The following is a 13,646-nucleotide window of genomic DNA, read 5'->3' as shown; positions in this document are numbered from 1 at the left end:
CAGTTCCAAAGTGGAGGGGGCTCATCCTACCTGAGGTAAGGACACTGGAGAAAGCTGTATCTTTGGCTCTTTCCAGTCATCCAAGGCCAAGAAACTTTATCACAGCACCTTCTGCCTACCCAAGTACCTCTGTTTTTTTTCTTTTCTTTTCGTGTTTTGGGGCTTTTTGTTTTTTGTTTTTGTTTTCGAGACACGGTCTTGCTCTGTCGCCAAGGCTAGAGGGCACTGGCACAATCATAGCTCACTGAAACCATGACCTCTTGGGCTCAAGGGATCCTCCTACCTCAGCTTCCCAAGTAGCTGGGACTACAGGCACACATCACCACACCCGGCTGATTTTTTAATTTTTAGTAGAGATAGGTTTCACTATGTTGCCCAGGCTGCTCTCGAACTCCTCGGCTCAAGGAATCCTCCTGATTTGGCCTCCAAAGTGCTGGAATGACAGGCGTAAGCCACTGTACCCTGTCTAAGTACCTCTTTCCAACTGGGCTATCTCTTCCTATTTGCTTCCAAATTGCCCTCCCTTCTGTTTTCTCAGTGTTAAACATCTCCATACGGAGTGTTCTAGCAAATATAATTTGATCTCACATTAGGTTAGAATGACTGATGATCTTGCCTTAATCCTTTCAGGGGTATATGCATTTTAAAAAACCTCAAATACAAAAAACTACTTGCTAACTTAGAGCCAAAATATCTACTTATGAGTATGTAGATATTTTTGTGGGGCAGAAGGAGTTACAGTGGGTGATGTCAGAGTGTGGGACAGAGTAAGGCTTCACTCTCTGTCCAAAAGTAGAAGCTGTCCAGCAACCTGAGTTCCCTGAATTGGGATTTTTTACATGCGCTTTAGAACAGCTCTATAATTTACCATCTACCCCTTGATGACCACATAATATTTTGGCATATTAACAGTGAGTCATATATGTGTGCTAATGAAGCCAGGGACACTGACTTTCCACAAAAGATGAATGTGTTCTAGAATCATAAACTGTACCCTTAACCCTGGTGTAACACTGGCCATAGGGAAGTGTTTGAAAACATCGGCTTTTTCACTCATTTGCCAAAACCCCTCACTTACTGGAAAAACAGCTCAAGGGACAGGGCAAGCAGATCTTTTTAAAAAGAAATATCAAATTTGTAGATTGTGGATATTTTTTCATTGTCTTTGACTTTAAACCTAATCTCTGGAATTCAAAAAGGAAGAACAACAATTTCAAAAGGAATGAAAAATAGAGTGGCAAGCAAAGCAGGAAAGGACATGAGGCAAAAAGGATTTCAGAAAGAAGAAAGGTGCAGAAACATGTCTATTTTAACAATGAGACTAGCACAGCTATCAGGATCTCATTACTTCATTAAGTATTGTGCACCTAGCGTGTACCAAATGCTGTAATAAGCAATAATAAAAGCAATGACTACAGTAATAATTGCAATACCTGCAATACCTTACTGACATACTACAATTGACAAAGCATGTTAAATGGTGGTAGCTTGATCCAAAGAACTATTATGTATGTATTTTCATGACACCAAGATGGAAGCAGAATCATGCAATACCAATTCTGAACTTTTGAATAATAAAGTAACTTTGCTAACCTAAATAAATCTCTACTTGCTAAAATTTCAGCCAGTAAGCTAACATAAGAGCCCATCAGTTATGTCCACATCCCAGAGGCTGGAATTCAGCAACTTTCAACACAGTGGTTTTCTACTTGGCTGTATATCAGAACTACCTAGAGAGTTTAATGGCCAAGCTTTTTCCCAGACCATTTAAATGGAAATCTCTAGGAATGAGCCCAGGCACCAATATTTTCTAAAACTCCCCTGATGATTCAAAGGTGCAGCCAGGTTGAGGTATAATTTACATAAAGTTAAATACACAGATCTTACATGCACAGTTCAATGTATTCTGACAAATGAGATTAACCACTGCATACAACTATCAAGATATAGAACATTTCCATGATGCCAGAACATGCTCTTGTGTTCCCCCTCAGTTGGTCCCCACTTGTCCCCAGATGACAACTGATCTGACTTCATAAGCCATAGATTAGACTATTCTAGAACATATCACATAAATGATATGCTAGGGTATACAATTGTTCGTGTTTGGTTTCTTTTGCTCGGCATAATGCTTTTGAGGGTCATTCATATTGTTAAGTATCAATAATACATTCCTTTTGTGGTGTAATTATACTATAATTTATTTATCAGTTCTCCTGTTGATGGTGATTTGGGTTATTTCTAGATTTGGGCTGTTTTGAATAAAGTTGCTGTGGACACTTTTGTATAAGTATTTTCATGTATATATGTTCTCATTTCTCTTAGGTAAAGATCTGAAAGTACAATTTCTGGGTCACAAGGTAGGCATATGTTAAATTTCATGAGAAACAGCATGATTTCCAAAGTAGTTATTTTACCAGTATATAAGTGTTTTGCTTGCTCCACACCCTGACAACATTTAGCATTGTCAGTCTTCTTAATCTTAGCCATTTAAGTAGGTGTATAAGTGATATATCTTTCTGGTTTTAATTTGTATTTCCCTGATGACTATTGACATTGAGCATTTTCACATGTTCAATAGCCATTCATAGATCTTCACCATGAATTAAGTACCTGTTCAAGCTTTTTTCCCCTTAAAAAAAAAGTTGGTTTGTGTGTCTTGTTATTGAGTGGTAGTTGTTGTTTATCTTGCATATTCTGGATAAAAGAGGACTGCACATGTCTTCTCAGTTTGGTCAGTTTTTTCCTTCTTTGAAAGGCATCTTTTGAGAAGCAGAAGTTTTAAATTTGTATAAAGTCAACCAAGTTACCATTTTTTGTTTATGGTATTTACTAGGTCCTAAGAAATCTTTATCACAAGACCACTAAGATGCTTTCCCCTAGAAACTTTATAGGGGCCATTCTGGGTGTCACTTAAAGGCTCAGAGTATTCAATGAGGTCTCTCCACTCTGTATACAGGACTCCAGTGTCTCCCAGCTCCTGTGAGCTCTGGAATCTCCATTCTGCTCATAGCTCTCTGGTAGTGTGTTTTTGCCTGGTCTGACTGTTGTGCTGCGAGTACACACAGCTCACTATTCAGTCAAAGACTCAAGGTGCTACCAGGCACTCCTGCGCACAGCTCCCTCATTTCTGGTACTATATCCTGCAAATTCCAGCCACCTCAGCTGCTCTGAACTCTGCTTGTTTCTTCAGCTCACTGAGACCAAGAGTGTCTCCGTGGGCTCCCACAGGCTATGGCATGGGCCAGAAAGTGCCTTCATGTAATAAGCTGGGACAAATCTTTCCTTCCCTCTGTCTGGGACCACAGTCTTTCACTACCTACTGTTCGCTGTCTGAAAAGAGTCATTTTACATATTTTGTCCCAGTGTGTAACTGTTTATGGTGGCAGAGCTAGTCCAGTATCCACTACTCATCGGGGTTGAAGCAGATGTCCAAATTCGGGTTTTAAAACCTCAAGTGTGGCTCCATAATCCAACACCTTTTTTTTTTTTTTTTCTGTGAGACGGAGTCTTGCTCTGTCGCCAGGCTGGAGTGCAGTGGCGTGATCTCAGCTCACTGCAACCTCTGACTCTCGGATTCAAGCGATTCTCCTGCCTCAGCCTCCCCGGTAGCTGAGACTACAGGTGTGCGCCACCATGCCCCGCTAATTTTTGTGTTTTTAGTAGAGACGGGGTTTCACTATGTTGGCCAGGATGGGTCTCAATCTCTTGACTTCGTGATCCACCCGCCTCAGCCTCCCAAAGCACTGGGATTACAGGCGTGAGCAACTGTGCCCGGCCTCATAATCCAACATCTTATTGCCTCAAATAGCTATTTGATTTATAAAAGATCAGTTGTTTTCTTATTCAATTTACTCTTCCCCAAGATCAGGTATGGTATTTGTAGCAGAGCAGTTCTTTTCATGTAATTTTATCACAGCATTTTTAAAGGCACCTGGAAAGGGTCAATGTGACACCTATATCCTGGAGCAGAAGAGAAGGAATTAGTCAAAGAATACCACACAGATAAATTGCAAGGGTTTCTTATGAGCTGGACATTTGAGGTACGGGAAGATCTGGGGCCAGAGTACAGTTAGTTTGGGATAAATATATTTTAGAGCAAAAAACAAAAGTCAAACTCTCTAGTTCTGAGGGAATGTTTAAGGTTTTTCAGGCCAACTATTCAGTGAAACCACCCTGTCCTTGAGTTCTATCACCCAGGAGAAGCAGGGTGAAGGGCGCTCATGACCTCCTGGTACACTTCTTTGTATTTCCTGTGTTAGTCCATTTCACACTGCTATAAAGGAATACTTGAGGCAATTAAATGAAAAGAGGTTTATTTGGCTTGTGGTTCTCCAGGTTGTACAAGAAGTATAGTGCTGGCATCTGCTTCTGATGAAGGAAGCCTCCACTCATGGTGAAAGGCGAAGGGGGAGCAGGTGCATCACATGGCAAGGAAGGGAGCAAGAGAGATGCCAGGCTCTTTCAAACAACTAGCTCTTGCTCGCGTGAACTAAGAGATCGAGAACTCACTCATTAATGTGGGGCGGGCACAAAACCATACATGAGGGATCCACCTCCATGACCCAAACACCTCCCACCAGGCCCCACCTCCAACAGTGAGGATCACAATTCAATATGAGATTTGGAGAGGACATCCAAATCAAATCACTTCCTATGAATTTACTATTTCAAAATTTAAACTTTTTCGTTCTTTCTTTTTTTTTTTTTTTTGAGACAGACTCTCGCTCTGTCACCTGGCTGGAATGCAGTGGTGCGATCTCGGCTCACTGCAACCTCCACCTCCTGGTTCAAATGATTCTCCTTCCTCAGCCTCCTGAGTAGCTGGGACTACAGGTGCGTGCCACCACACCCAGCTAATTTTTGTATTTTTAGTAGAGACAGGGTTTCACTAAACCCTGTTGTGTTGGCCAGGATGGTCTTGATCTCTTAACCTCGTGATCTGCCTACCTCAGCCTCCCAAGTGCTGAGATTACGGCATCAGCCACTGTGCCCGGCCCAAAATTTAAACATTTTAAAAGGGTCGCACCCATTATTTTTTTCTTTTCCAAGTCAAATATCACTCGACTTCAAGCATTGAGATGAGAATCTTGCAATAACAAGTAAGGGATAGCCCAAATTAGATAATCTTGCATTAATAAAACTAATCTTTCTAACTTTTCCAGGTAACCAGATATCTAGGAAGTCTGCATTTAACACAGTTCTTACCTTCAAAAGGCCACTTTTCTTCCCTGGAATGCTCCTCCTGGTCCCTGGCCTTTCCCACCACTCTCTGGTCCTTGCCTCCCTCTCCAAGACCCCTTCTGATCAATTCCTTCAGAGCTCGGACCAAATGTCACTTCCTTAAGAAGGCTTTCCCTGCCCCCGCCCCCTGACACCTGTCCAGGTCCTGCTCTTCTATATTTCCTGAGCAATGTCTACTTATCCTTTTATTTAGTATTTCAATTATAATTCAATAAAATATAAGTTCTATAAGGGCAGAACCATGTCTTGTTTACTTAGGTCGAGCGTTTTCTCCATAGCCTGGTAGAAAGAAGGTGATGAATAAGTATCCGTTGAATGAAGAAACTATACTAAATCAAGCATATAAGGAAAGCCCCTTAAGGCTGGCTAACCAATAAGTTAAATAGTTTCACAAGTATTTTTCATGAATGTGATGAATTACACTAGTACTTCGATGGGTTGTATATACTATCTACTATTATTTATAAGGCATGAAGAATAAAAGTATAGAAGACTTGGACCCTGGCCTGGGGGACTTACTAGCCCAACAAGGAAAACAGAGTAACACGATGTAAGTGTGAAGGAAGAGGCTTGATGCCGGAGGGCTGTTTCCAAGAACAGTTGGACTTGCTCTCTCAGGCCCAGCATGGCGGTCCTTGCTCCCACCTCAGCCTTCTCTTCCTCCTCATCTTCTTTGCCCTCTATGTTGCCGCCACCCTGGTTTTCTTTCAATTCCACAAAAGCACCATGCTCATCCTACCTCAGGCATTTGCACAGACAGCTCCGCTACCCTCAACCTAGCTAACTCCCACTCATCCTTCAGGGGTTTGTTTCCTCAAAAGTCGTCCCAGTCCACCCCTCGTCTAGGTCAGGCCTACCTGTTATATATTCTCATGGCAACTGAGCTCCTGCTTCCTGCATGTATTACAATGATAAGTATTTGTGAAATTATTTGTTAATCACCATCCCCCACTAGACTTTAAGCTCCACATGTCTGTCTAGTTCCCCTGTCCCTGGAACATAATAGGTCTTAAATACACTACTTGACACGCAAGTAAGTAATAGAACAACTAAACAAACAGTGGGAAGGGGGAACTGTATTGGGTCACTGACAATGACTAGGATTTGGGTAAACAAAAATTTGAGGCATCTAATAAGTGACAGAGCTCAGGTTCAAAGCTAGGTCTGTCTGGGTCCTAAAGGGAGTTCATAATACTCTCCAATAATAGATTAGATTAGTCCTTTTTTTTTTTTGTGCTAGGGTCTCACTAGGTTGCCCAGGCTGGTCTCGAACTTCTGACCTTAAGCGATCTCCTCCCACTTCAGCCTCCCAAAGCGCTGGGTTTACAAGCTTCAGCCACTGTGTGCAGCCTAGACTGGATTATTCTTCCCAACTAGGCACCTCCTCCCTCTAGTAATATTATATATCCTCACTCTTTGCAACATGACCTTTGCAAGACCTCCTACTAGGAGGACTACACCGACTAATGTCAATGACTTTGGGCTTGGTCCTGTGACTTGCTTTGGTAACAGAAATGGAAGACATCACACTGTACCATTGTTGAGCTAAGACTTTAAGGCATAATAATCACCAACCCTTTTAAGCTTAAACCTTCTACCATAGGAAGAGTAGGACACAAATGACTGTTCCTCCTTTAGCCTAGATTTTGAAGATAACAAATACAATGGACTGGAACCTGACTCCAAGTTATGTGGCTTATTGAGTAAGTTCAGCCTAGTGACACAGCTGAACCACAGCCAACCTGCACACCATGAACATGAAATAAATGTTTGCAATTGTAAGCCACTGAGATTTTGGGATTGTGTGATATGCAATATTGTCCCAGCAGAAATCTAACTAATATGGCTCCTCAATGACAAGGTTGCAACTTATTTTTTTCAGCATCTAGCACATAGCTGGCTACATAGCGGGTGGTGAATCAATACTGTTAAACCCAATAAATGATGTTCCTCAGGGACTCTAGTGAAATGGACGAAAACATTAACAATGCTTCTAAAGCAAAGATTTTTAAATGGATGAATCTAATACAAAGTGACTAAAGAGAGAAACTTTGAGAAAGTGGGCTTTTTTTTCTTTTTGGTTAGGACTCAGAACCTCTTCTGGCACTTTAAGTATAAACAAATGCTTTGGAGACACCTAATCTAACTCCTGTCAGATAAATTGATTAAGTATTCAAGAGGCAGAATATCGTTTGCTGGTTGACCTTAAAAAAAGAAAACTGTCAAGATTTTAAATGAAAGGAGCTGAAAGACTTTTCTCTTGTTATCTGGTATTTCTAATGATATAACTCAAAAACCAGAAGCAGCTAGAGCAAAAAGCTAAACTTTCAGCCCAATCTTTCTTCTGCATGAAGACTTGCATTCAATTTATTTTTATTTTTATTTTTACTTATTTTATTTATTTTTTTTTGAGACGGAGTCTTGCTCTGTCACCCAGGCTGGAGTGCAGTGGCCGGATCTCAGCTCACTGCAAGCTCCGCCTCCCGGGTTTATGCCGTTCTCCTGCCTCAGCCTCCCAAGTAGCTGGGACTACAGGCGCCCGCCACCTCGCCCGGCTAGTTTTTTTGTATTTTTTAGTAGAGACGGGGTTTCACCGTGTTAGCCGGGATCGTCTCTCGATCTCCTGGCCTCGTGATCCGCCCGTCTCGGCCTCCCAAAGTGCTGGGATTACAGGCTTGAGCCACCGCGCCCGGCCTGCATTCAATTTAATTTCATAAATCTGTACTAAGTAACTACCAAGTATTCTGGTGATAGAGGAAAAATAGTATCTTAGATCTGAGCCACTGCAAATCTCTTTGGAACCAGGCAGGATATAAAAATATATACACTCCTAAATTCCTCAACTTAAACTCATAATGCTTTGCAACTTACAAACCATTTCTTCATACATTCGCCATTTCGTTTTCACAAGAATATGTGAGAAAGATTAATTATTATTATTATATTATTTAGACAGGTTTTGGTTTGTCACCTAGGCTTGAGTGCAATGGCTCACTGCAGCCTTGACCTCCCAGGCTCAAGCAATCCTTTTGTTTCAGCCACCAGCGTAGCTGGGACTACAGATGCACACCACCACCACACCTGACTAATTGTATTTTACAGAGATGGGGTCTCACTATGTTGCCCAGGCTGGTCTCAAACTCCTGGACTCAAGTAAGCCTCCTGCCTTAGCCTCCCAAAGTGCTGGTGAGAGGTGAAAGCAGCTGGACTTCCTGGGTTGAATGGGGACTTGGAGAACTTTTCTGTCTAGCTAGAGGATTGTAAATGCACCAATCAGCACTCTGTAAAAATGCACCAATCAGCGCTCTGTGTCTAGCTAAAGGATTGCAAATGCACCAATCAGCACTCTGTAAAAACGCACCAATCAGCACTCTGTGTCTAGCTAGAGGATTGTAAACACACCCATCAGCACTCTGTAAAAACACACCAATCAGCACTCTGTGTCTAAAGGATTGTAAACCCACCAATCAGCACTCTGTAAAAACATACCAGTCAGTGCTCTGTATCTAGCTAAAGGTTTGTAAACACACCAATCAGCACTCTGTAAAATGGACCAATCAGTACTCTGTAAAATGGAACAATAAGCAGGACATGGGCAGGGACAAATAAGGGAATAAAAGCTGGCCACCCCAGCCAGCAGTGGCAACCTGCTCGGGTCCCCTTCCACGCTGTGGAAGCTTTGTTCTTTCACTCTTCACTATAAATCTTGCTGCTGCTCACTCTTTGGGTCTGCACCACCTTTAAGAGCTATAACACTTGCCGCGAAAGTCTGCAGCTTCATTCTTGAAGTGAGCAAGACTATGAACCCACCGGAAGGAACTCCAGACACATCTGAAGGAACAAACTCCAGACATACCATCTTCAAGAGCTGTAACACTCACCGCAAAGGTCCTCAGTTTCATTCTTGAAGTCAGCAAGACCAAGAACCCACCAGAAGGAACCCCACAAACCCACCGGAAGGAAGAAACTCAGGACACATCTGAAGGTACAAACTCCGGACACACCATTTTTAAGAGCTGCAACACTCACCGTGAAAGTCTGCAACTTCATTCTTGAAGTCAGCAAAACCAAGAACCCACCAGAAGGAACCAACTCCAGACACACTGGGATTGCAGGTTATGTTTTTTTATCCCTCTCTCAGATGAGGAAACAGAGGCTCAGCCACACGGTGAGTGGCTGGTAGAAAGTGACAGATGTCTGATTCTCTTTCTTCAATGCCACAAGGGCCTCATTTCCCAAGACTTAAACATTTATAGACGTAACAAAAAACCTCTGCAAAAGCATCAACATACCACACCGGGGAATATTTTCTGGAGCCGGTCTGCTGCAGCCAGAGCCTTGGGCTTACCACCCGCTAGGCAATCTTCAAACTCATAGAGAGGCTGCCTCACAGGATTGGAGTAGGAGATCTTGGCATTGTCCACAAATGTGATGTGTCTCACGCCCCAACCCTGTGTGGAAACAGGAGATCATGGTGTGTTTCTGATGAACATTTCACAGGGTGCTGTCTCTTGAAATCTCAAAAGGAGTATTGGTTTGGAGAAGCTTGGGAACCTCAAAACACAAGAAACTTCAGCAACTGAATTGTGCACATTCAGGTTACGATAAACAGAATGTTGACTTTCCTTAAAAAACAACATAATTATATACTCAGTGCCTGGCTTACTGGAGCAATGAGACTAAAAAATGTCAGAGTGGGACAGACTAATAATTCATTATTTTTGACAGTGTCACCAAAGATTTGGAGGTGAATCCCATAAGAATTGTCCATGCTGTCATTTTAAAAAGATCAGCAATAGCCCATAAATGTCCTTGATTTCCCTTAACGAATAATTAAATATAAATAACAACTACTCTTGAAGCTCATTTAAAGCCTGAATGAACTCCTCAAAAAAATGACTCACAAATTATTTCCCACTGTATGATATCTTAGAACATTTTGTACCATTTCTTCAAAAGACAAAGCCTTATTAATAATCTGGAATTTAGGGAACAAGTCTATATTCTTAGAAATAGTTTTCATGGTTTTATAGGCTTCAGTTATGTCTCCTATAACAGTTTTATAAAACCATACAATTTTAAAGGTAGATGGGATCTCTAAAATCCTTAGTCCAATTACTTTGTTTTATAGATATGAAAACTGATGACCAGGAAAGATAAGTGATTTGCCTAAGGGATACATCTGGTTAATGGTGGGAATGAATGAGCTCTCTAGAGTTGCAACCAAATGAAGTTGCCTACTTCTTGGGGTAGGGTACAGTGGGTATATTTTAGTAGATGATAAATAAGCATACGGACCTAAGAGATGTCCTGCCATGACTGACTATAAGGCTAAGATTCTGCTGTCTCTCTTATTTCATTATCTTTCCATTAGAAACTGAGAGACTCAATTAGATTGAAGGTTTCAGAGGTCCAGCCCTCGAGGACCCAAGATTTGTTTTCAGCGTTGAGCACAACAGGCCAGAATCTGCCTTTCATAAGCATAGGTTAGACGGGCTGTTTTGAAGCCCACTGGTAACCTTTGGTCTACCCACCCAGTTTTGTAAATTATTTTCATCATCTAAGCAACCTACCATGGAGGGAGAATAAAGTCACTTGTGCTTGCTTTGGGAATGTTTATTTCTGAAGTATTTTTGCATTCCTTAAAGCAACTAATGAGTGGATAGCAAGGAAGGCAGTCTGGGAACGTGCTGGGTAGTGGGAAGAAAGCCAGATACATTACAAACATGCCATAGGTTAGTCACATGCAGGTGTATTTCCACAAACTTAACTTTTGGTTTTCTGGAATGCTACACAGTTTAAATGGCTAATCTGCAAAGATTAAAGAAAATCACAATACTCAATGCTGGTGAGGATGTGGTAGGGAGAAAATCATCCTACTGATTGAGAATGTTAAAGTGGTCTAATCTTTCTAGAAAGCAATTTGGCAGTATGTTTCTAGAATCTTAAGAGTACCCATATCCTATGACCTATTTCCAGCAATTTATCCTAAGAAGTAATCTGACATACTGACCAAGATGCAGTCACAAAGATGTTCTTTGCAGCACAATTTACAATTGTAAAAAATTGGAAACAATGTTAATGCTAAACATTAGGAGAAGGGTTCAGTAAGTTATGTTTCATCATATAAGAAGGCATATTCTACAGTCATAAAGCTTTAGCAGACATTGCAGTGAACTCGTGCAGTCCCGACTACTTGGGAGGCCGAGGTGGGAAGATCACAAGGTCCAGTCCAGCCTGGGCAACAAAGCCAGATTCTGTCTCAAAAAATAAAAAGAAGGCCTCATAGACAGGCATAAAATGACATGTTAATTGGTAACAGCAAAGGACATTATTATATATCTAATAAAGGACATTATATATCTAATAAAATGTTAAAATACATATTAAACACTGAAAAGTAACAAGTGAAAAAGCAGTAGGAAAATGAGTGTCTTCTTTTCTGCTTTATGACTTTTATACTTTACAAATTTTCTATAATGGCTTTATGTTGACTTCGCAATTTTGAAAAAGGTAAGGAAAATCTAAGCATCTAATAATTCTAGAACCTAGAAAAAGACAGTAAAATAAATTCCACAGAAGGAAGAAAAAATTAATAAAGATAAAAGTAGATATTTATGAATCTGAAAGCAAAATGAGACAGAAAATAAAAATTATAGAATAAATAAAGTAATGCTCCAAAAAGACTGATAAAATAGACAGGCTTCTCTAGCAAGGCTGAATATGAGAAAAAAAGAGAAAACACAAATATACAACATTAGGAATATGAAAAGATTTTTTAAAAGATAAAAACAAGATTTAAAAAATAAGAGAATACCATATATATTTTATATCAATTAATTTTTAAAGCCAGAAAAGCAGTACAAAATCTAAAAAGGTGAGTCAACCCAGAAACATATGTAGAAGTTCACAGATTCCCAGCACCCCCACTGCCCCAACCAACAAAATTCTTAAATGCATCAGGCCCAGACAGATTTATAACTGAATTTTACTTAACCATCAAGGAACAGATAATTCATTTATTTAAACTGTTCTGGAGCTTAAAAAAGGCAGAACCTTTTAAGTTTATTTTATAAAGCTAGCATAATGTAGCTATAAAATATACAGATAGAACAAGGAATAATATGACGATAAACCAATTTGACTTATGAAGTGAGATGTAAAATTTATTGATTAATTGATTGGTTGACTGAGACAGTGTCTTGCTCTGTCTCCCAGGCTGGAGAGCAGTGGCACGATCTTAGCTCACTACAGCCTCAAACTTCCTGGACTGAGGCAATCCTCCCACCTCAGCTCCCAAACGGCTGCAACTACAGGCACGCGCCACCACAGCCTGGCTAATTTTTGTATTTTTTTTTTTTTTTTTTTGTAGAGATGGGATTTCGCCATGTTGTCCAGGGTGGTCTCGAACTCCTGAGCTCAAACGATCCACCCACCTTGGCCTCCCAAACTGCTGGGGTTGCACGTGTGAGCCACCGTGCCCGGCCGGGATGTAACATTTAAAAACAAAACATTACTAATTGAATTCAAGGGTATATGAGAAGAATAAGATACTGTGTACAAATAGGGTTTATTCTAGGAATGCTCAACATTAGAATACTTTGTCTTGATAAATAAAGCTCAACATTTCTGATATAAACATGCGGAAGCAGAAATCAGCTTCTTTAAATTATAAAGAACACTTACCAGAAACCAATATCATAATTAAAGGTAAAAACAAGAGGCACTCTCATTAAAGTCAGCAACAAAACAAAGATAACAACTCTCACTGCCATTCGTCTACATTACTGTGGAGTTCTACCCAGTCTTATAAGACAAGGAAAAGAAAGATGTAAGTGTTGGTGAGGAATACTATTAAGCTATAAAAGAATAAAAAACTCTTAGAACTAAGAGAGCTTAGAAAGATGGCCAAAGATAAATATGCAAAATTCACTATTTTTCCTACATCCCAGTAATAGTCAACTGGAAAGTTTAATGGGAGAAAATATCTCTAAAGGAAAAAACATCATTAAATATGTAGAAATACCATATTTAAACATGCAAGGCCTATATAAAGAAAATACTACTGAAAGACAAAGATGATCTAATTAAGAGATTATGCTTCCAGAACTAAGGATTAATGTCATAAAAATACATCAATTCCTTCTAATTTATCTATAAATTCATTGTAATTTCAACTAAAACAGTGAGTATGAATATAGGAATAAAAAAATAGATCAATGAGTCAAAATAGAGAATCCATAAAGAGACTCAGGTATGTAAGGGGGTTTAGCATTTGATAAAGACAGAAAAATGATTTAGATTACTGAATAAATGCCATTAAAACAACTAACAATCCATTTTGTGCAAAAGTAGCTAGATCTTTACCCCTCATCATATAACCAAAAAATTTCCATATTCAT

At 40.1% G+C, this 13,646-nt stretch overlaps 1 protein-coding gene across 6 annotated transcripts in view; it reads right to left on the bottom strand.

Annotated features, from left to right (window-relative positions):
• The window catches only part of ATG7 (autophagy related 7), a 268,195-nt gene that overhangs the window by 188,311 nt on the left and 66,238 nt on the right, over nucleotides 1–13,646 (bottom strand). For all 6 annotated transcript variants that reach the window (XM_050781456.1, XM_050781460.1, XM_050781457.1 and 3 more), the window contains one exon: nucleotides 9,537–9,695. In XM_050781456.1, coding sequence (XP_050637413.1) covers nucleotides 9,537–9,695 — 159 coding nt within the window. The remainder of the gene's footprint in view (nucleotides 1–9,536; nucleotides 9,696–13,646) is intronic.

This window comes from Macaca thibetana, chromosome 2 (assembly GCF_024542745.1).
Source record: "Macaca thibetana thibetana isolate TM-01 chromosome 2, ASM2454274v1, whole genome shotgun sequence".
Classification (NCBI taxonomy): domain Eukaryota; kingdom Metazoa; phylum Chordata; class Mammalia; order Primates; family Cercopithecidae; genus Macaca; species Macaca thibetana.
The sequence above is the reverse complement of the archived record's forward strand: the minus strand, read 5'-3'. Positions and strand labels throughout refer to the sequence as shown.